The following is a 21,329-nucleotide window of genomic DNA, read 5'->3' as shown; positions in this document are numbered from 1 at the left end:
TGCAGGGAGGATTTTAGGCTCAGAGATCAGAGCTGGGACCGAGTCTCATGGCCACCCTGGGGAATGTGAGGCTCAGGGGAAGGGCTGCTCACATGGCCCTCGTCTCACCTGCAGGACCTGGTGGGTCAGGCTGCCTTTGTCCTTTGCCAGGCCCTCCATCAGGGTGGCCATCTTGGCCAGGGAGTCCCTTTGCTGCACCCCCTCTGACTTCAGCCGGCTCACAAGCAATTCCAGGTCAGCATTGCTGGACTCAGCCTAGGGTTGTGGGGTGGGGGGAGCGGGTAGGGAGGGTAGTGGTCACCCTGAGGGGGGATGCCAAGGAGGGACTTTCAGATTCACAGGAGGAACTTTCTCCTCGGCAGAGCTGTTGGTGCCAGAGAAGGAGTGAGCCCCTCGTCATGGAGGTATGCAAGCTGGAGGTCTGGGTAGGATGGGTGTGGGAAGGGAATCCCACAGTGAGGAGGCCTCCAGGGTAAACAGCAGCCCCTGAGCATTAAAGCTGTGGCCAGGAGAAGTGAAGGATGGCCTGGTGGGAGAGACAGAGGCATACCCGAGCCAGCGTGCCATGCAGGGCCTCCCTCTCACTCTCCAGAACGTCCCTCTGTAGCAGGGCTGCATTCAGTGCCTCCCGGGCCGACACCAGCTCCTTCTTGAGCCCTGAGACCTTCTCCTCCAGCTGCTCCAGGCGCCCTTGACTAAGGTCCCCAAATCAGAGGTAGAGGGTGTGAGGCTGGCTCAAGGAAAGACAGGCCACGTCACAGGACCTAGCAGGCAGGGTGGCCGCCTGCAACTTCCTCCAAGCCCAGGGACCCGCAGAGGAGCCCAGGTCACGCTGGAGGCCTGAACTTGGTGAGTCCACAGGGTGGCATCCGAACCAGGAGCCTGTTTCCCGGCTGGGGGTGGGGTTCTGTCCATGCCTCAGTGGACTCACCTGGGTGCACACATGCTTGGGGCACCCCCTCTCCTGGGCCCGAGGTGGTGGATTTGCTGGGGAAGGCACTGGGTGGATGCTGGGCGGGTGTTGGGGCGATGGCTCAGCCTACAGGAAGCCTGGAGAGCCTGTCACCCCCACTGTCTCGGTGGGTGCCCCCACTCCCGGAAACAAGGTTGCTAAGGAAGCGGTCCCCTTAGTGGATGAGGACGCTGAGGCCCACCTGGTCTGCAGCTCCCTGCGGCTCCGCTCGCCCTGCTGCTCCAGCTCCTCCTTCTGCTGTGTCCAGAGCAGGAGGCTTCTCTGCAGCTCAGCGTTCTCGGCCTCCCGCTTCTGCTTGTCCATGTCCCAAACATCCATCTTGCCCCTTAGCTCCTCCACCTCCAACTCCAGAGCCTTCTTCTCTCTGGGAGCAGGGGAGGCCAAGGTTGGGGCAGCCTTGGAGGAGGGGAGCCTGGAGACCCACACGGGGTACATTCCAGCCTCAGCCCACTGCCAGGAGGATGTGCAGGGCAGGGTGGGCGCCAGGCATGAGGGCCCCTGGGGGCAGGAGCTCAGGGAAGTGTGGGGAGGGACGAGGAAGATCCAGTAACCTCCAGCCCCAGGACAGCCTGCAAGGTGGGGTGGCCAGCAGCTTGTCCCCTCCTGGTGGCCCTTGGGAGTCCTTAAAACGCAAAGGCTCCTGGTGCAGCCCTGTCTCAGCCCTCTGCACCCGCAGGCCCGGCTCCACCAGTCCTTGCAGAACTTGCTGGACGGAAGAGACAGCTCTCCACCTCCACCTTCCCAGCTCCACATCTGCTTGTACTGCTCACCTGTCCTGACGGCCCCGGGCCCTCCAGATCCAGCTCCCTGTGTGAGGCTGTGCTCAACGCTGACCCACACAGAGTCCTTGCCGCATGTCACCCTTCCGCCAGGGACCTGAACCTCAGCTGCACCCCCTGGCCCTGGCCCTGGCCCTGGCCCCCGAGGCCTCCATTTCCCAAATGCCCCTTAAATCTGGCCATGTTCCCTCCATGCTGAGGGGCCCACCTGTCCCCAGGAATCATGGCCCACTCCCTCCTATGTGGAAGGTTTGTGGGGGAAGCGCCCCCAAGCTGGGACGGCCCGCTCTGTCCAACCTGGACCCAGACAGCTCATTGCCCTGCCCAGCCCTCAGGCCAGCCACCTTCCCAGGAGCTCGCTGGCCGCCCTGCAGTGCTGTGCCTTCTGGCTCTGTGCCTCCAGCCTGTCCAGGAGGTCCCCGTGCTCCTGCTCTCGCTCCTGCAGGAGCCTCCGGGAGGCTCGCAGCTCCCGCTGCCTCTCTGACAGCTGCTCCCGGAGCCTGGCCGCCACCGCCTGGGAGGACTTCAGCTGTAGACGCAGCTCCTGCTCGGGGTGGGGTGGGGGGGAGGTAGCATGAGTTCCCTCTGGCCTGGGCAGGCCTTTGACCACAGACCCCCCAGAAAGGATGCACCTAGGGCACAGCCCCTTCCCTGGGGCTGTGGGTCTCAGGGGCAGGTCCTATAGCAACACCTGCCAACCCCATGGGTTTCACATCCCCGTGGGGCCCAGGGTACAGCTCTGGTGGCTGCCCACCTGTTCCTGCTGCCGCCTCCTCTCAATAGCTGCCTGCACAGCCCGCAGCGCAGGGTCTGGGCTGGCCCGGGAGTGGGCCCGTGGTGGAGATGCACCCCAGTGAAGGGACGAGGTGCGTGGAGGGCTCCTCAGTGGTCTCTGTGCCTTCTCTCTGTCAGTGCTGCTGCTCTGTGCCAGCTCTGGGCACCTCGAGTCTGCCTGGGCCACCTTCACAGTGTGGGGAGAGCGCTCAGGGCCATGTCCAGTGGGGACCTCCCAGATTATCCCACACATCAGCTGGACCCCCCAGGACCCAAGATGGCCTGCACCTCTGTGATGATGTTCAAAACACGCCGCAGGGACTTCACTTCCTCCTTCAGGTTGTCTGCCGCCAGCTGGCCTCCACTGCGCCAGGACTCCTGTGCCCAGGCAGACCCCTTAGCAGGGTGGCAGACGCTCCGGCCCCAGAGCCCCCACACCCCACCACGTCCCCAGCCCCACGCACTAGTCTCTGGACATCCATTCTGAGGGAAGAAATGGTTCTTTCCTTCTCCGAGTTTTGCTCTGTGAGCCTCTCCACCAGCAATTTCTGCTCGGAGAGTCTGTAGAAAAGTCGGGGGCGGGGGGCAGGGTGGTCAGCACAGAGCCCAGAGCCCAGGGCACTGGTGGGCCCTGAAGACTGCCTGGCTGAATTAGACTCCTCCTGTGGTGTGGCCGGGCCTCAGGCATTGGCCACATCTGTCTGAGTGGACCTCAGTCCCTGGTCTGGTCAGACACCTCTCTCCTACTTTAGAACCTTCAATGGCTCCCACTGTCTTGAGAGTAAAGCACAGACCCCAAGGTCAGGATCCAAGGGCCCAGGCTGACCCTGACTCAGACCCTGCCCTGCCCTTGGGGCCAGCAGATGCAGTGCTCATCGGGGGCCTTTGCCCGCCACTGCCCTGCCTGGACTACCTCTGCCACCACAAGTCTAACAGAGAGTGAAGATGTTATTGTCCCTTCCCAGGATCCACCTTCTTCTCCTGACTCCCCATGGCACCTGGATCTCCTTTCCCATGACCCCAGAGTACTCTTCTCTGAGTACGGGGGCCCTGAGTGCTGCCCTGCAGGATGTACGGGACTACCCGCACCCCATGAACTCCTGCTCCCCTGAGGGCAGGGTGTCTGTGGCCATGTGAGCCCCAGGCACCCAGATTCTGTGGAATTGTGCCCTGTGGCCTTCAGTGGGGAGCTATTTCCCTGTTTTCTGCTGAAGGAAACATACTTCAAGCCCCCGATGCGGGTTCTGTGTGCAGAACATCCCATGCCAGATGGGCCCGGCCCACTGCCTGCTCTGCTTCTCAAACTTTGACCCCAAAGCAAGTGCCTGCTCCTGAAGGACGTGCCTTTAGCCCCAAGGACAGTCCACGTGTGTCCAATGCAGTGTCCACAGAGACCCTCCAAGCTGGGGAGCTCTAACTGGCCTGCGGGGCTGGAAGGAGTTTGGGCTTGTCTACCCTCGGGAATGTCATGTGGCAGCTGGAATAACGACTGCCTATCGCTTGGATCCCTGGCTGCGGGGCAGATAGGAAGGGGGCGCAGGGTGCCCCCACCCTGACCTCCGCTGTGCGCTAGCCCTCTCAGGCACCCACCTGGCCTGCAGTGCCACCTTCTCCGTGTCCCAGCGGCCCTGCAGCTGCAGCATCTCCCGCACCTTGTCCCGCAGCTGCTGCTCCAGCCAAGCACCCTGCAAGGCCTGCCTCTCCAGGGCACCTGCCGAGCTGCTGGCCGACAGCTGCAGGTTGGAGTTGAGGTTCAGGCAGGCCGTGTGCAGGCGCCGGGCTGTCCTGGCTGCCTCTGCTTGCATGTCAGTGAGACTCCTAGGGACAAGGCAGCACCCCCAGCTGAACCTCAGGGCCAGCTGTGGGCTCAGGGCCCTGAAGGTGTCCCACGGGCTAGGAGGGGCAGGGTATGGTCACATGGGTCCTGCTTTCTGCCCTCAGCGGACCCCCTTACCCTCCCCCGCCCCCATTCTCAGGAGAGGCCTCTACTGTGTGTTACCAACGGTCCCCATGTCACAGCCAGAGAGGGGTGAGCAAGGGCTCAGCAAGGCCACAGAGGACATGGACTCTCTGAGCCCTGTTTCCTTGTGTAAAGACGAGGGGCTGACAGGTCCCTCAATAATCCAGGGCAGACCCAAGAGGTGCCTGGCAAGGACTAGAGGAACTGGAAATTGTACCGTGTAGCTCCTCCCCTTCCGTCATCTCTGCCCTGCACCCCCTCCCTCCCTCTGTGCTTTAGTGCTTCTCAACCCTACCACCCTCCACCCCACAGGGACCCTGAGGCCCAGCAGGGCTGGGGCAGTGGCTTGTGAGCCAGGACAGCTCCTCCATGGGAGCAGCTTGGAGGGCCCAATACCTGGGCCACCATCAGATGCCCCTTCTCCTACACCCCGATGGGGCAGCTGGCTCACCTCTCAGAGGCAGATCGAAGCTCAGCCACCTGTGTTCGGAGCGCTGTCACCTGTCTCCACAGGAGGAGGAAGTCCTGGGGCTGTACCCCAAGGTGTGAACGCTGGGTCTGAAAGGAAGGGGCCCGTGCCCACCTCAGGTGCAGGCCCAGGCCTGGGAAGTGAGAAGCCCTGCGACCCGTTCCTCTAGCTGTCACACTGGCCAGACCCCACACCCCCAAACTGTTCTGCAGCCCAATGGGCTCATCTTTCACAATAATGCAATCTGCCATCCCCAGAGGACCTGTGAAGGTGACCGCACCCAGCTTCTGCCCAGGTCAGGACCCACTCAGCCTGGCCCTCTGGAGTGGGAGGCACTTCTGCAGCCCTCAGCTCGTGTGCAGCGCTCCCCCCTCCCCACAGGGTACAGGCTCTGCCTCCTTCTCCAGAGTGGAGAGTGGCTTTTACTCTGGGAGGGCTCCTAAGATGTCCAGGTGTGTGGCCTGGCCCTTTTCCTTCAGAAAAAGCCTTTGCTGATCCCCTGCCCTGACCCCACGTCCCAGGTCCCCTCATTGGCCCAAACACTTTGCTGGGTGTCTTGTGTAGGGGGTGCCCCTCAGTGCCTGGCACAGGGTCCTCGGTGTATGTGTGGAATAAGCTGCTTGCCCGGTAAGTGCAGGAGCGGCTGCCCGGACCAGCCTTCTCAGTGACTACACCTACATCCTTCAGATTCCACACTTCACAAGTCCTGAACTGGAGACTGGGCTGGCCCACGTGGTGAGGAACACGCAGGCCAGAAACCGATAAAGTCAGAGGTACATAGGTAGCTTTTGCCAAATGGAGCAACTTCGACACATTTCCTTGACCTCAGGGGCTCAGGGAAGAGAGAGTAAAGCCCAGAGGCCACCCACCGGGGGAATCTAGTCACACAGAGAAGTGATACCCCGCAGTGGCACTCTGTGTAAGGTGTGCTAGAGGTGAGTAAACGTGAGGGTGAACTAGTGCACACACACACACACACACACACACACACGCACACGCACACGCGCACACATACAAATGCTTGTATCCCCCAATTCATATGTTGAACTCCCAACCCCACCGTGTTGATGTCAGAGGGGGAACTTTGGGAGGTGATGAGGCCATGAGAGGGGCTCTCATAATGGGGCTAGTGTCCTTATAACGGGGCCCAGAGAGCTTCCCGCCCCTCTGCCACGTGAAGTTATCCTGAGAAGGTTTGCGATCCAGGGAGGGGCCCTCACCAGTAACCGAATCTGCCAGGACCTTGATCTCAGACTTCCTGCCTCCAGAACTGTGAGAAATTAATGCGTTTATAAGCCCCCCGTCTATGGGACTTGTTATGGCAGCCTGGGTGCACTAAGACAGGAGGGAAAACTGCCTCCCCTGTGGGCCAGACAGCATTTGTCCAGTTTTCAGCCTGCATTCGCATAACTGGGGTGCTTTCAGAAAACTCAAGCTGAAAATTAACTTCAACGTGGTCCCAAAGACCGTCAGAAGCCGTAAGCACCTGTCAGAAGCAAATAAAAATGCTCTCTAGAAGATACCACATTCATCCCAGGTGTCAAAGAATTTTCACAAAGTTCAGAGGGAAATAAGCAGCTCCCACTTAAAAAAAACAAAACAAAATGAAGACATCACCAAAGACACAAGGCACAAAGCACATGGAGTGGTGGCAAGGAACAGTGGAGGCAGACCTTACACCTCAGATACGAGACATCACACACAGGCTACAAGACAACTGCCGCTGCTATGCACCAGCATATGCATGGCAGGCTGGAAAACAGGAGGAAAGAGTAAGATATTTGGGAAAGAACTCACCGGAACTCTTAAGGATGAAAAATACATTATTTGGAATGGAAGCCTAGTAGGCAAGTTTAACAGATTGGACACCTGAAGAGAAAACTGATGGCCAGGAAGGTGGATTTGACGAAATTAACTAGAATACAGATCAGGGAATAAAGAGAAAGACGATGTGGGCGGTTCAGAAGCACGGGAGGGAGCATGAGAATGGCTTACACACTCAGGCCGGAGAGGAGGCAGTGTGCAGAGTAATGGACACCTTCCCAAAATAACGAAAACACAGCGTCCTGATGAAGCCTCAGCAGGACAAACGGCAACCTCCACACAGACACATTGCAGTGAAACTGCAGGACAGCAGAGCCAAAGCCGAGATCCTACAGCAGCCAGAGGGAGGAGGCAGACGGCCTTCCCCAGGACTCGGTCAGGATCAAAGGGGCTGGAAGCCAGAGACAGAAAGGGTGTCTTGGGGCTGCTGAGAGAACACATCTGCCAACCAGCGAGCTCAGTTCTTAAGGGCAAGGGGAGGTAAAGACCCTGATAAACCGGAGCCATACCAGCTCAGACCTGTCCCCAGCTCTCTGCGAAGACGTGGATGGCAGGGCATGGGGCGTGATCTGTCTTAAATGTTACCCCTCTCAGGCTGAAAGTCCTGCTGTCGGTGACCACCTGTGAGGAGGAACAGCTTCTCCCTGCCAAGGCTTCACCTGCAGCACTTCGCCCTGACCCCCTCGCCCCCTCTAGCCCCCAGAGCTTAGGATGTCAGACAACTGTGACCAGGCAAGGCTTCTGCCCTGCTGGCCAGGGGCGGGGAGTCACGTGCTGCCTCCTGCCCAGGCGGCAGGCCTCCAGAACACATGGGTATGCTAGAGCCAGGATTCCAGCCCCTACTTTCCAGGTCTGGCCTCGGTCCTGCCCTCCTTCTCTCAAGCAGGAAGTCTCCCTACCTTGCCCCCCCCCGCCCCCCGCAGACTGCTGTGGCCAAGCAGCGTGGGGGGTGTGCATGGCAGGAGGCCAGTGCCTTGCCCTCAGAGGGAAGCATGGCTGAAGCCAGCTTCCCCTGTCCTGGTCCCTGCGGCCCATGCCCCCAGCAGCCACGGGCACTGGAGCAAGTATCCCTGCCAGTGGGTGGAGGCCGAGGGAGCACCTGTCTCTCGGTCCAGCGCTGCGCCTCCCTCAGCTCCAGCTCGCCCCGCAGGTGGAGCACGCTGCCCGTCGTCCTGGCCAGCTCCTCAGCCAGCGCGTCGTTGGCCTTCCTCATGTGCTCCAGCTGTTCTCTCAGAAGCGTGTTCACCTGGGAGAGGCCGGTGCTCCTGGACGGGCGGGAACCACAGTGGTGGTGTGGGCAGGTGGCTCTGCTTAGAGGGGCTCGGAGACCCAGCCCTGAACCTCCTGGGCCCAGTGCATGCCCCTAAGCAGCACTGACCATATGCAGTGGGTCCCCAATGGCCCCCAAACTGGGCCAACATTTGGATGCCACCCTGCCCCCCTCTTTCTCCCTTCTGAGCTTTCCTGGCTCTGCCCCCACAACTATAGTGGGCTCCTCAATCCTAGGTGCAGAGGTGAACCCCGAGACAAGAAAGAGGGGCAGGGCTGGGAGCCCTGGCCAGGGTACCAGGGCTAGGAGGTGGTGCCATCCCTGCAGTGGGGCAGGTGAGAACAGGGAGGGGCAGCCCCCCACCGTGACCTGGGGGCCTTCTCCACCCAAGACAGGCCTGTGTGTGGAGGGATGCCAAACCCAACCTCCAGAGCCAGCATCTCTTTGCCAGGTGGCGAGGCCATGGCACAACATTCTCTGCTCCTGGGGTGTGAGTCTCCACTTGGATTATGCCCCCCTCAAAACTAGTTTGCAAAGGGCTTCCTGGCACTCTCCTCCCTTTCCGGTCCCCTAGGATGGGCGAGTGCAGGAAGTGGAAGAACTCCACAGGCCTGAACCTCCCCAGGGCTGCAGGTGGAGACACTGAGGGCTCAGCTCCTCTGGGCTCCTCTGGGCAGAGAGCTGGAGGGGTGCCCTGCCCTTCTGGGACTGTGTCCTGAGGCTTGGGGGTCCAGGGGTGCAGGGGCTATCTCTGCAAGGCTAGGGTATCACACATGCTCACCACAGTGAACAAATGAGCCCCTGACCATGAAATCAGAGTGACCAAGGCCAAAGGAGCCTGGGAGTCAGGGCCAGAGCATGAAGAGTGGGTTTGAGGACAGCACCATGGGCACCCCAGGACGGGCTGGGCCACCCGAGGGCTACAGTCGGCTGCAGTGCTGGCCAGAGCACCAGCCATAGCAAGGGTCTGGGGGGCACACTCGAGGAGTAGGGTCAGGGAGACCCTCACAGCCTGTTGGACCTGCACCCCACTCCCGAGGCCATCAACTCCCCATTCTGCTCTACGCCCTCCTTCCCCTGCCTGCTCCCGCCCCAAGCCCTAAAGCCTGCAGCTGACTCTTACAGGCGAATTCGACTTAGAGCCACTTTGGGAGCAGGTTGGCCCTCAGCTTTAAGGCACAGTGGAGTCCACTGCCTCTTGAGGTGATGGCCGAGCTCCCTGCAGCCCTGACTGCTGGCCTGCCTGGCCTCACCTCTGCTCTGCAGCCTCCAATCGGCCCAGTGCCTCTTCCAGGTCCACGCTGTGCTCCAGCTCTGACCTCCGCAGCCGGGCCTCGGTGGTCTGCAGCCGGGCCTGCAGCTAGAGGGGAGCATTAGCCCACCTGGAGGGCAGCTTTGGCACAAAGCCCTCCCAAGGGGCTGGGGTCAGATGGGGTCAGGTGGGGTCTGGGTCTGGAGAAGCTCAGGCCCCTCCACTGGATGGGTCAGATGGATGGGCATCCACACCCTGGCCCTGTGTCGAGGGTGTGCAGCCAGCTTAGGAGGTGGCCTCCAGGGTCTGCATTGGCCACATAGGGGGCAGGACAGCCAGTTGCAGAGCAGGCTTGGGGTCACCCTCTATGACAGTGAATGAGCTTAGGGTCCCACCTTCTGGCTGCCCCTCCTGCCTATGCTCACACCTCTGCTTCTCCCAGCACCACAGCCAGCAGGTGAGTGGGGACCACACCCACCATGTGTGGGCCAGGCCTGCCCCAGAGCCTGAGCAGATGGGGACCCTGGGGCTCTGAGGGGGAAAGCAGATGCAGGTCCCTACAAGATGCGCTGACTCAGAGCACACTCTGGTTGTTGGGGGAGGGAACTCAGGCCCTGCAGGCAAGGTGGTGGGGGGCTGAGAGATATGAAGGTCAGGAGAGCGGAGGCCACACCTGTGGCATGACCTGAGGACCTGGGACCAGGTGTGTGGGGAGGTGAGTGTCCCCTCCTCAGCCACCAGCTGGGTGAGAGAGGAGGGGCCACAGGTCCTGAATGGATCTAGGGGCGGGAGCAAGGGTTGCCACTGGGGTTGGGGACATCAGGAAACAGTCACACCGGCCACCCTGACCCCCACCCACCCAGGTAACTTGCAGGAGGCTCAGCCTCTTTGGTGCTGAACAAGGGAGCCCGGGCGTGGGCTGAGCTGCTGAGTCTGTGAGTTCAGATCTGACTCATGAGGTTTGCTAATCTGTCCACAGGATTTCTGCGGCCTCTATTCCCACTGGCCGGTTCCCAACATCTCCCCACCCTGTGCTAGGAACATCCCCCACCCCCACGGCCAGCGGGCCACAGACAGCCCCGGGAGGGCAGGCGAGCTCACAGAGTGTTCTCCATGCTCCCACCCCGGACCCCATGAGAAGGACCCTCGCCTCACAGCCCTGCCCCGGGCCCCACTCTGGTGCAGGCAACCATGAGAATAGGAGTCCACAGTGTGGGAGTCGGGGCAGAGGGCACCCCACCCTGGGGCCCTGGGGCACTTAGCACGGAGCACTGGTCACTGGTGGTGGTCTCAGCCCCAATAACGGCAGCAGGGCCCTGGACACTCTGGCTGCTCTGAGCCTCTGTTTGCTCATGTGGAAAGTAGGATCATCTATCCAGAGACACATGGAGCAAGCTGTCTCTGAAGATAGCAAAGGCAGGTGCTGGGCCAACCCAGCAAGGCCTCTGAGCCCCCCACACTGTGGGCTGGGCCCCCCCTTGCCCAGTCATGCCTCAGAAGCCATCATGTCTGGGGGTGGCAGAAATGGGAGAGGCTCTGAGTAAGTATCTTCACTTCTCTGCCTTAGTTTCCCCACATATACAATGGGAGCCTGCCTTCCCCCCACTCCCCTTTCCATCCCCCGGACTTTGTAATCAAATCGGCCTCTGGCTGCAGCTTGCCGGACACCCTGGAAGGCACAGAGGATGGAGGACCCAGGCCAAGGGTCACAGCTGTTCCTCAGCTGTCAGGAGGGGTGGGGGCTGGGGCTGAGCCAATTCTCCACAAGCTGGGTCGGAGTACTGGGGCCAATTCAGCATGACTCCAAAGGGCTTGCTTCCTTCCGCTTGCCGCCCGCCCTCCGGGGGCAGGTGCTGACTGAGGGCTGGTGCTGGGCTCACCTGGGCTAGTCGCTGGGCCAACAGCCGGGACTGATCAGGCCGCCCACACAGGGCTCCTGGGCAGGCAGGCACAATTCAATGCCTTAGCTGGGCTGTGAGCCTGGGGCAGCCTGGCACCGTCCTGCCCTCACCTTCCACCTCCAGCCCAGGGTTTGGATTGCGTGGCTGAGGTACATACTAAGACTCGATGCTGGTCCCACTGGTCCAACTGCCAGTCCCAATGGGTGACCGCCTCAACCTGGGCCCGGCTGCCCCCACCCTGGTCTGCCACGTGCCTATTATGAACACTTACCCGCTCGCTGACCATGTGGTACCTGCTGGCCAGCTCGTCCCGCTCAGCGCCCACCTGTGCCAGCAGGTCCTCCAGCCGGGACAGCTCCTCCTGCAGGAGCTCACTCTCCTCCTGCACCTGGGCTGAGGCTCCCGGTGGCTCCCGCACCCCTGCAGGTGGCACCGGGGTCAGCCATAGCACCCTGTCCCTGTGGTGGCACTGAAGGCTGTTCTGACCCAGGGGACCGGATGTGGGGGAGGTAGACTTCACCCTCTGGGCCTCTCCTGCTCTCTGGTCAGTGGGCCTTCTCCTGCCTCCCTGCCTTTACAACAACCTCACCTCAAACACAAACCGATGCCAAGGGTGAGCCCCAAACCAATTACAACGAGTGGGGGTGCCCCAGCCCTGGGAAACAGTGGGAACTGCTGATTCAGTGAAATCAGATCCCATCCCTGAATAATGAGTTGCTTTTCCAACCACACGCAGGGTTTCTCTTTCCTTAATACACCCTAGTGAGCTCTCAGTTCCTTTAGAGGGCAGCACGGACCCTCAGTTCAGAAGGGGTCCTGGGACCCGGGGGGGTGCCAGACTGGTTTGGAGTTATGAGCACCTCTGAGGCCCAATGGCTGGGCGGCCTCGGTGCAGAAACCCAGCCTCAGGGCCAGTTCCTCAGCTGAGAAGCATGACAGTGAGCTGGTGCCTCCAGGGGGCCTGCAGGGTTGGGTGAGGCAGCTCGTGGGGTGGGGGTGGAATGGGGGAGGGGGGCTGATCAGCATCTGTTTCCTGAGTGTCAACCCTAAGGGTTTTCCCTCATCTAATGAAAAACAAATGTGGATGAAACCAAGACTGGCGCTCACAAACGTTTCACAAACGCAAATGCAGTGCTGGCTTGGGCAGGTCCCTGTGGCCTAGTAGTGAGGACAAAGTGGGTATGACACATGACCCCCCGGGCCTCCCTATGGGAGGATGTGGTTCTGTGGCCCTTCACACGGGACGATGGCAGGCCAGCAGGGGCCCAGTAGGGGACAATGTGGGCTTGACTCCCTGAAGCTGGACTGCGGCTGATGGCTGGGCAGCTCCCCTGGTGTCCCTTCACCCCCATCACCTCTTCCGACACCTCTATTCACCTTGGGGTGGCTCCTCGCCCAGGCTGCTGGCCACGATCTCACGGATTCGGGCAGGCAGGGGGGTGGGCGAGGCCTGCCAGCCTTCCCCACGCACGGTCAGTGCCCGGTCTTCTTTGCTGGCTGTGGGGCTCAGGACAGTGTCCTCCAGCCTCTGAAAAACACCCACCCAGAGACACCTGGGGCTGGCAGGCCCTTGAACAGCTGCCAGGCACCCCTATATGAGCCCAGTGGAGTTCATGAGGGTGAGGGGTGACCATAGAGCTCTCCCACAGCAGAAAATGCCCTGGAGAGGACTGGGTGAGGCTGAGGTCACCCAAGACATGTGCTTTGGTTTCTCTACCGTACAGTGGCGTGGCGCCCTGCCTGTCCTGGCACCACTCGGTGAACCAATTAGCAAGTACAGAGAAGGGCCTGTCCAAGAACAGCTAGCCTAGGTCCTCACCACGCCCGCCCTTTGGCACGACTCCCCTTCTGAGGGGCTGGGCTGAGCCTCACATGTCCACCTCTCTAGGGGTGCTGGGAGGAAGGGGCAGTGTGAGGAGAGCAAGGTGGCCCTCCTCCCTAGCCTCCAGAGCAGCTGACCTGCCTTGGAAGAGTCCAGAGAGGCCTGGAAGTGGGCAGCAAATTCAGGTCCGGGGCTTCTGGGACTCTGAGCTGACACTGCCTTGGCCTGGGGAATCTTTGCTCCACCGAGTCAACAGCAGGGGGAGGGCCTGGTCTTGGGGTGCCCAGACTAGGCAGGGGTCTTTCTGTCTGGGTCTCATTGTGGCGCTGACTGTGGGGAGGACGGTCAGGGGCCTTTGAACTCAGGGGGTGAGTGTATAGCCATCTGAAACCAGAGGAAGCCTGTGGATGTGACAGGTGCCAGATAAGATCACCCAGGAGTAAGGCAGGTCTTGGCCACCCGCCCTGCTATAGTCAGGATGTCTGCTTTAAGGCAGGGAATTAAATATGAAAGGGTGACCCGACGATTCTCAAGGGGTTCTGAGGTGGATGTCCACTCGCAGTGACTCTCCAGGGTGGCAAAACAGGGCCCTGCTGTCACCCCACCCCCCGCCCCCAAGTCCCAGACTTACCAAACTGGCCACCTTGGGCCCAGATAGCCCCTCCCCTGGAAGTCCTCTCCCTCTGGCCTCTCAGTGCTTCCCCCACCAGGTGACTCCCCAAATCTCCTTTCCAGCCCAGGGTCCTGGTGAGTGACCACTGGCCTCCTCTCTGCCTGTCCTTCCTCCTCTGACTTCTTTCCAGTTCTCCCTGAAGATCCTCTCCAGTCTAGATCCCTCTGCCCGGCTCTGACCTCATGCCCAGCTGGCTGGTGGGAGCAGAGGGCCTCCTGGGTGCCCTCCCGCTCCCCAACCTTGTGGCCCCGATTCACTTTCCCCCGGGCCTCTCCTGAGACCCCAGCCTGGAGTCTTCGGTGCACATCCACCTCAAATGCTCCTGGTCCTGACTCTCCATCCCGACCAAACTGCCAGTCCCCCCAAAACCTGGCTCCTGCATGACATCTAGTGAGGCCGGTTCTGATCCCCAACAGCAGCCCACGGATGGGCAGCCGCTGAACAAACGCCTGGGACTGGATTCCACCGCTGCCCGCGGAGTGAGAGCCCCGGTCCCCCGGAACCCACCCAGCCCTGCTTCAGGCTGGAGCCTTACTCTTCACCCTGGGTTTGAATTTTAGTCCCCTGGGAGGTCTTGGGGAGGAGCCTTCGCTCAACCTCCCCCCACATGACCCCCTCAAGCCCTGCTCTGGGCGGGTGTGAGCAGCGGGGGGCGGGGGGGGGGAGGGGAGGCCAGGCCTCCTCTGGGCCAAGGGAGGACCGGGCGCCAAGACCACCAGCCGCCTCTCCGGTGCGCCTGGGAGGAGAAGCGCGGGGGGCGGGCAGGGGGGCTCAGCCACGGCCGCCTGAACCCTTCATTAGCGCGCGGGGAAACTGAGGCCGGCGGGGTGGCGAGATCCGCCGCCCCCCGCCGCCGGCAAAGGCACGGACGGTGCGTCCAGGAAGCGCCCCTCCTGGGCCAGGCAGGCCTCTGCCCTGGCCCGCCGCCCGCCGCCCGCGCTCCCCCGGGCATCCGCGGCGCCACCCGCTAACGGGAAGGCAGCAGCGCGGCCCGAACTTGACTCATTCCGAGCATTTACAGAGGGTCACTTATTAGCCCAGGCGTCCCGGGAGGCGCTGCGCCTAATGGGTTCCAGCTGTGGCCGGGTGCCTGCGACGGGCCGCGGCCCAGCTGGAGCCGAGGGGGCGCTCGGCCCGCCCGCCCCTCCGCCCGCGGGGTGTGAGGCTGCCCCGCCCCCGCGGAAGCGCGGAGGGGGAGGGGGGGGGGAGGGGGGAAGGCCCGCAGGGGTTGGGGCGCGGGGAGGGGCTCCGTCCAGGGCCGGCGGAGCCTGCGCAGACCGGGGGCTCGGACCCCACCGCTCGCGGCCTCTCCCGCCGGCGGGGGTCTGCCTCTGGGGGGCTCACCGTCCCCACCGGCGGGCTGGGGCCCTGGGGCCGGGCCTGGAGGGGGGCGTCCACTCTGACGGGCAGCGCCCTGCCAGCTCCCACGGACCCCGAGGCGGCCGAGGGACACCAGGGCTGGACACCCGTTTCTCCAAAGACCCTGGACCGGACTCTCGGTTGAGCTAGGCCCTGTTCCTTCCTCCGGCCTCCCCAGCGCCGCCCTCCTCCGCTAACCTGCCCTAAAGACCCCCGAGGTCACAGCTGGGCGGGCCCCCCCGTGGCCTCAGGTGGCCTCTGAGTGGCCCCTGCCTCCGTGGAGGAGAGAGCCTCCACCCGGGAGCACGGGCTCCCCTGTCAGCCGCACCCCATCAGGGCAGGACGCATTTCAGAGAATTGGGCTGGGGACCCTGCTCCGCCCGGTGGTGTCACCTGTACCAGCCTCCTAGCGTCCTCAACAGAGAGAGAGAGAGAGAGAGAGAGAGAGAGAGAGAAATCTCAGCCCCCCCCCCCCATTTTCACAGATGAAGAGGGGAGGCGGCTGGGGGGAGGCGGCTGGGAGGAGGCGAGTGGACTTGTAGGTCAGAAATGGAAATCACATGGAGGGATCTTGCCATTTCCCTTGCTGGTGACCAGCACAGAACCCCCTGAGTGGATCCTTCTGGACCTCCAGGCTGCTAGGGGCACAGGGAGAGACCGCTGATGTCCGGGTCCCCAGGGGAGTGCAGGATGGATTAGGAAAAAGAGGATGAGACTCCCCCACACCCAGACTCAAATTAGGGGGACCCCTGGGCTGTCCAGGTGATCCCAGTGGCAGGCAGGGCGGGGCAACAGAATGACACCAACTCAACCAGGACCTAGTCCTAGGCAGAGTCAGTGTGGGGAGAAGGCTGGCCTGGGCCTCGGAGGGGTGGACATGGTGGGTCCAACAGTGCCACCTCGTGGGTGCCAGGAGTGCTGCAAGAGACTGAGCCCGCTCAGCTCTGGGAGGATGGAGGCCTGGGCTCTGTCCCGTGAAAGAGTGCCCTGTGACTGCATCAGTGAAGTGAGGCAGGACACACCACTCGAGGTTTCTCAGCAAACATTTTCATATCCCTTATCTTGACCCCACAGGGCAGCTTCTCACTTCCACTTTATGGGTGAGGAAGTTGGGGACTTGCCCAGTCATCCTCTCATGCGTGGCAATGTTAGGATCCTGCCTGTGGGCCCCCAAATGCCCTTGGCGGCGGTTACTGAGCCAGCACCTGCCCAGTGGCCAGAGATCAGGATCCAGCAAGCACACTGACCTCAGGTGTTCTCCCCCATGTGGCACCCTCTTGAGCCCATGCAGAGGAAAAGTCGGCCAGGGGCCCGCACAAGCACACTGCCTGCCTTCCTCCACCACCTCTGCCCGCTCAGAGCCTCCCGAGCCTTTCAACAGTGGCACACCCACAGGCCTCCCTGCACCCCCAGGTGGCTCTGGCCCTCGCCAGGGGTGGGCACAGCTTGAGGAACACATCTGAGGACAGGGCCCCCAGCCAAGTCCAGCCACCGGACGTCTGCTTGCCATCCTTCCGCAGCTTGGCTGCTGCAGAGAGGGCCCTGGGCTGGGGTGGCTGCCCGCCAGGCTCCATTTCCTTAAGAGAAAGAGCTTCTCTGTGTCTGAGGCAGCACCTGGCCCCGCCATGTGTATCTCAGCCCGTCTCAGTTAAGGCCTCTCACGGAGCCCTGGAGCCCTGGGGTAGGGTCATGCTTCTCATGAGTGGCAGTTTGGTCCTCAGCTAATAGTACAGGGGAGATCCGGGCCAGGCATTGGGGGTGAGGGGGACAGCTCATTCATCTCTGAGCCCCTACCCCAGCCCTCAGCATGATTGATGCTTGGCACACAGCGAGCTCAGAGGGGTCACTACATGAATGACTGAAACCCCAACCTAAGGTATAAATATCACCAACTGCAAAATGACTCATATCAAGGAACACTGGGGAGGGCAATAACCTTGTGGATCATGTTTGCTCCTGTGTCCCCAGTACCCACACAGGCTTCCTGGAGGAGGTGGCAGGCGAATTGGACCTTGAAGGATAAGTAAGAGTTCAACAGCCAGAGGGGGCACAGGTCAGGTGTCCAGGTGGAGGTAACAGTAGGAGCAAAGCAGTGGGATGGGCCTCCAAAGTCTGTCCATGCACCCGCGTGCTGATGTTCACTAGGGGGCCTCAGTCCACTGCGTATGCACATGGAAGGAGCCGCATGGCGATCCCCACCCCAAGCTGCACACAAAGGTCAGTTGCACATAGGTGTCAGATTTCCCTGTGAAGGTTAAACAACACAGCTTTTAAAAGGAAACAAGAACATCTTTGTGGCCTGGGAGTGGGCAAAGTGTGTTTCTTAAACAGCACACAGAAACACTAACATAAAGGGGGGGGGGGAATTGATGAATTGTGCTGTATTAAAATGATGAGCTTCTGTCCATCAAAATATGCCATTACAGGAGGAAAAGGCCACCCACCCACAGAAGACATTTGCAATGCATGCCTTCAATAAAGGACTTGTTTCCAAATCAATAATAAAAAGAGAAGCCACCACAAGAGGAAAATGGGCAAGATTTTAGAGCAGACACTTCACCAAAGACGGTACCCAAGGGGTCAATAAGCATGGGGACATATATTCAGCTATACTAGTCATCAGGCAAATGATAGATAGCAAAGCCACAATGTAACACTCAGGAACATTCACTCTAATGGCTATGTAGGAAAATGGTAGGAAGTGCCAAGTGTTGGCTGGGGTATGCAGCAACCAGCCCCTGGCATCCTGTGGCTTGGATGGCACAACCTCTTTGGAAATCCATTCGGCAGCATCCACCAAACCTCCCATACAAAACCTAGGATGATTGTTTGCCCTCGTGGGTAGATCCCCAAAAGAGATGCATACACAAGGCCCCCAACGACACGTTCCAGAATGTTTATGGCCGTGCTGTGCCTGGCAGGACAAATTGGAAGCCACTCCAATGGCTGTTAGCAATAAGCTGGATGAAAAGTATGGAGAACCAGATGGCTGTGCACACAGTGAGCCACGGCCACGCATGTTCTGGGGGTTCACAGATGTGCTGCCACACATACAAGCACGCTTTGGTCGTGATAAAGTTCCTAAATAGGCCACATGAATCTAAGGGGCTTCTGGCATTCTGATGATGCTCTAGAGCAGCGGTTCTCAACCTGTGGGTCGCCACCCCTTCGGGGGTCGAACGACCCTTTCACAGGGGTCGCCTAAACCATCGGAAAACACATATATAATTGCATATTGTTTTTGTGATTAATCACTATGCTTTAATTATGTTCAATTTGTAACAAGGAAATTGGGGGTCACCACAACATGAGGAACTGTATTAAAGGGTCGCAGCATTAGGAAGGTTGAGAACCACTGCTCTAGTGGATGCACAAGGGGGCCAGAAGTGGAAGGGGGTGCAGAGGATGAGACAGCACCTCTGGCTGGAGGGGTGGGGCGTCAGTAGGCTTCTCTGACATGGGGAGCATGTTCAGGCCTGGTCGCACATGAGGCCCCCCATCCTCAAGTCAGACTGTGCCCAGGCTCCCAGTTTCACCATCTGCTGCCCTGCCGCCCCGTCTGGACAGGCCCATCTGGGTCTCCGTGGCGCCTGCCTGCTTGCTCACCCCAGTATCGTGCACTGAGATCTCAATCACTGCCAGGCAAATAACAGATGTTGGCCAGGCGGGTGGAGCAGACCTTGTGGGGTTTCTTGTGGCTTCAGATGACAGTTTCCCAGGGCAGCCATGTTTGCCAAGCACTGATGCCCACTGCCCACATCGACGCCATCCTGTATTTCTCTCACAAACCAGCCTGTCACCGTGGCAACTGGCTTCCACCCTTGAGCCTCTATTTTCCCCGAATCGAGGGGGGATGATGGAACGCTCACGAGCAGATGGGGCCACTGGGACACGCTGAAAGTCTTGGACACTCTGTCTGCAAGCCCCTCCCCTCCCTCACCCACCTTTGGTCAGACCCCCTGAGACCCTCCTGAGAGCTGGACAGAGTGTCACCCACCCAGGCCACCTCATTTGTCTCATTTTATCACCTGACTCAAATACCCTCATCACATTCTGTCCTGTGTGGGCACCTGTGTGTGTGAGTGTGTGCATGCACATGTGTGTGGTGACTCCACCGTGTTGCCTAATCTCCTGGCACCAACTGTGGGCAGTTGCTTTTCCCCAGGGACCTGCATTGTTGATATAGGACCACGTCACCTCCAGAGTGTGGTTCCGAAGTTCCAAGAACTGAGTTAATGGACAACTCTGAGTCACTGCTGCATGGGCCTTCGCTGGGATGCCCTGGGATCAGTCAGGGCAGGGACTGCCTGACTGTGATAGCCCGGGGTGAGGGACACCTAAGGGGTTGAGATGGCAGGGATGCCATCAGGTTGGGTCAGGGGTGACGGGGAGAGGGGCATGAGGATAACAACCAGTCATTGTTGTTGTTATGTCAGTGGGGCTGAGAAAGTCAGAACTAGAACTTCTGGAACTCACAGGACAGACACTGGGGACGGTCCCACCCACCCACCCGTGGGCAGAAGTGACAAGCAGCTCTGGCGAGGGACTGCCGGCTCCCACACTTTGCCACAAAGGAAGCCGTGAATTAGACCCAGAAGTCAGCCTGGATCTAGTCCCCCCTCCTCACCGTGTGCAAGCTGCAAGCCTGAGGCTCAGCGGGAAGGGGCTCACCAGGGTCTGGGCCCAGCCCCCTTTCCCGGTCAGTCTGCGCTGTGTGTGCGTCTGCGCATGCGGTGTGTGCTCTTGCTGACCACGTGAGCTGGTGCAAAGTGCCCCTTGAGCCTAGGAGGCGTGGCTTCTGCAGGGTCCCTTCCCTCTCAAGGTGCCCTTGGAGCCTGCTCCTGGGAGCGTGCTGGAGGGCAGCCACCCCACTGACCTGGATCACGGTGTCCAGCCCCAGCTGGGGCCGCTCGCCTGCATCCCCGTTGCCTGGCTCGCTGGAGGCAGAACTCATTGCAGCTGGAGCACAGGATCCAGGAGAAAGCCGGGCTCCAGTCCGGGCGTCTCCTCCTAGGATCCTGGCCAGGACCTCCTTCAGCTCTTGGCCCCACACCTGTGCAGCACCTGCTCCCCTGTCCTGGGTTCCCAGCTGCCCCCTCTGGGTTGGGACCTTGTGGGCAACTGAAGCTTAGGTGTTGCTGTGGCAACTGGGACGCTGAAGGCTGGGTTTCCCTGGAAACAGGAGTGCAGGCCTTGTTGTGATGGGGACTAAGGAACGCTGTTGTCTGGAAGCTGTTTCCCCCGGAGACCTGGAGACGCCCTGGGAGAAGCTGTCCACCTGAGCAACCACAATCAGGGAGGGGCTGACCTCTCCCCCTGGCCCCCTCGCCTGCGGGGAAAGGCCCAGCCTTCTGTTGGCCAGTCGCCCTGGGAGGAATCGTGTGCTTGGTGGCCACAAGCTGTGGAGGTGGCATGCTGACCGCCGCTTCCTCCTGATGGAGAATCAAACCGTGACTTCCCCCTGATGTTTGGAGAAGAACCTAGAGTTCAACAGTGCCCTGGCATGTAGCAGATGAGCAAACTGAGGCCTGGGGAGGGGAAGCCACCTGCTCGAGGACCAAAGGAGACCTTGTCTTCCTGGCCTTGTGCTTGGTCACGCCTTCTGGAATCTGATTTCCCTCTGGACCCTTCAGGGTACCTGCTCCATGGGCAATGCGCCTCATCCTTGCCAGAGGCAGATCATTTCTGCTCACTCACTGCACCTTCCCAGAGCCACATGAAGGGAAGGCTGCAGGGGCACCCCAGCCAGTGGCACCCAATCCCCATGGGAGAGGTGAAGGGAGAGAGGCAGGGCCATTCGTCAGGGCAGAGAGAGAAGTCTGACCCTCCCTGCCTGGCCTTCTGGGGCCTCCGGACTGAGTGTGGCAACAGACGTTCAGCCAGGCCAGTGTCCCACCCCACCTGTCTCCCCTCGGGGCCTTGTTCCAAGCTGGACCTACCCCAGCTGGGCTGATGCCGACGGGAGTCCCTGTTGGGGAGGGGTGGCGCTGGAGTAGGCCCTAAAGCCAGAAGTGACTATCCCTCTGATGAGAGGAGGCCATTTGGGGGCCCTGGGGATGGGTGTGCCCCTCTGAGGCCACCAGGATGGACACAGCGGGTGAGCATACCTGTGCCCAGTGCTGCAGGAGGTGGGGCAGCCTGAGGGGCCGGGGCACTTCCTCAGAACCGAAGCTCACTGAAGGCGCCTGTGCTCTGTCCTGCTCCTGATGTCCTCAGGGGCTCCGGCCACCCTCCCCTTCCTGAGAAGACAGTTACAGGGGTGCCCCATGCAAA

The 21,329-nt window shown here is 60.7% G+C and overlaps 1 protein-coding gene across 1 annotated transcript in view; it reads right to left on the bottom strand.

The window, feature by feature from the left end:
* The window catches only part of CROCC2 (ciliary rootlet coiled-coil, rootletin family member 2), a 57,333-nt gene extending 37,323 nt beyond the window's left edge, over positions 1-20,010 (bottom strand). Inside the window, 13 exon segments of the mRNA XM_059704873.1 lie at positions 109-255; positions 551-695; positions 1,155-1,337; positions 2,097-2,296; positions 2,507-2,713; positions 2,991-3,087; positions 4,117-4,344; positions 4,938-5,044; positions 7,879-8,044; positions 9,303-9,409; positions 11,474-11,622; positions 12,580-12,730; positions 19,933-20,010. Of these exon segments, the coding sequence (XP_059560856.1) occupies positions 109-255; positions 551-695; positions 1,155-1,337; positions 2,097-2,296; positions 2,507-2,713; positions 2,991-3,087; positions 4,117-4,344; positions 4,938-5,044; positions 7,879-8,044; positions 9,303-9,409; positions 11,474-11,622; positions 12,580-12,730; positions 19,933-20,010 (1,965 nt within the window).
* Between the last annotated feature and the right edge of the window lie 1,319 nt (positions 20,011-21,329).

Source organism: Myotis daubentonii, chromosome 7, assembly GCF_963259705.1.
Source record: "Myotis daubentonii chromosome 7, mMyoDau2.1, whole genome shotgun sequence".
Classification (NCBI taxonomy): domain Eukaryota; kingdom Metazoa; phylum Chordata; class Mammalia; order Chiroptera; family Vespertilionidae; genus Myotis; species Myotis daubentonii.
This window is presented reverse-complemented; position numbering and strand designations above follow the sequence as displayed.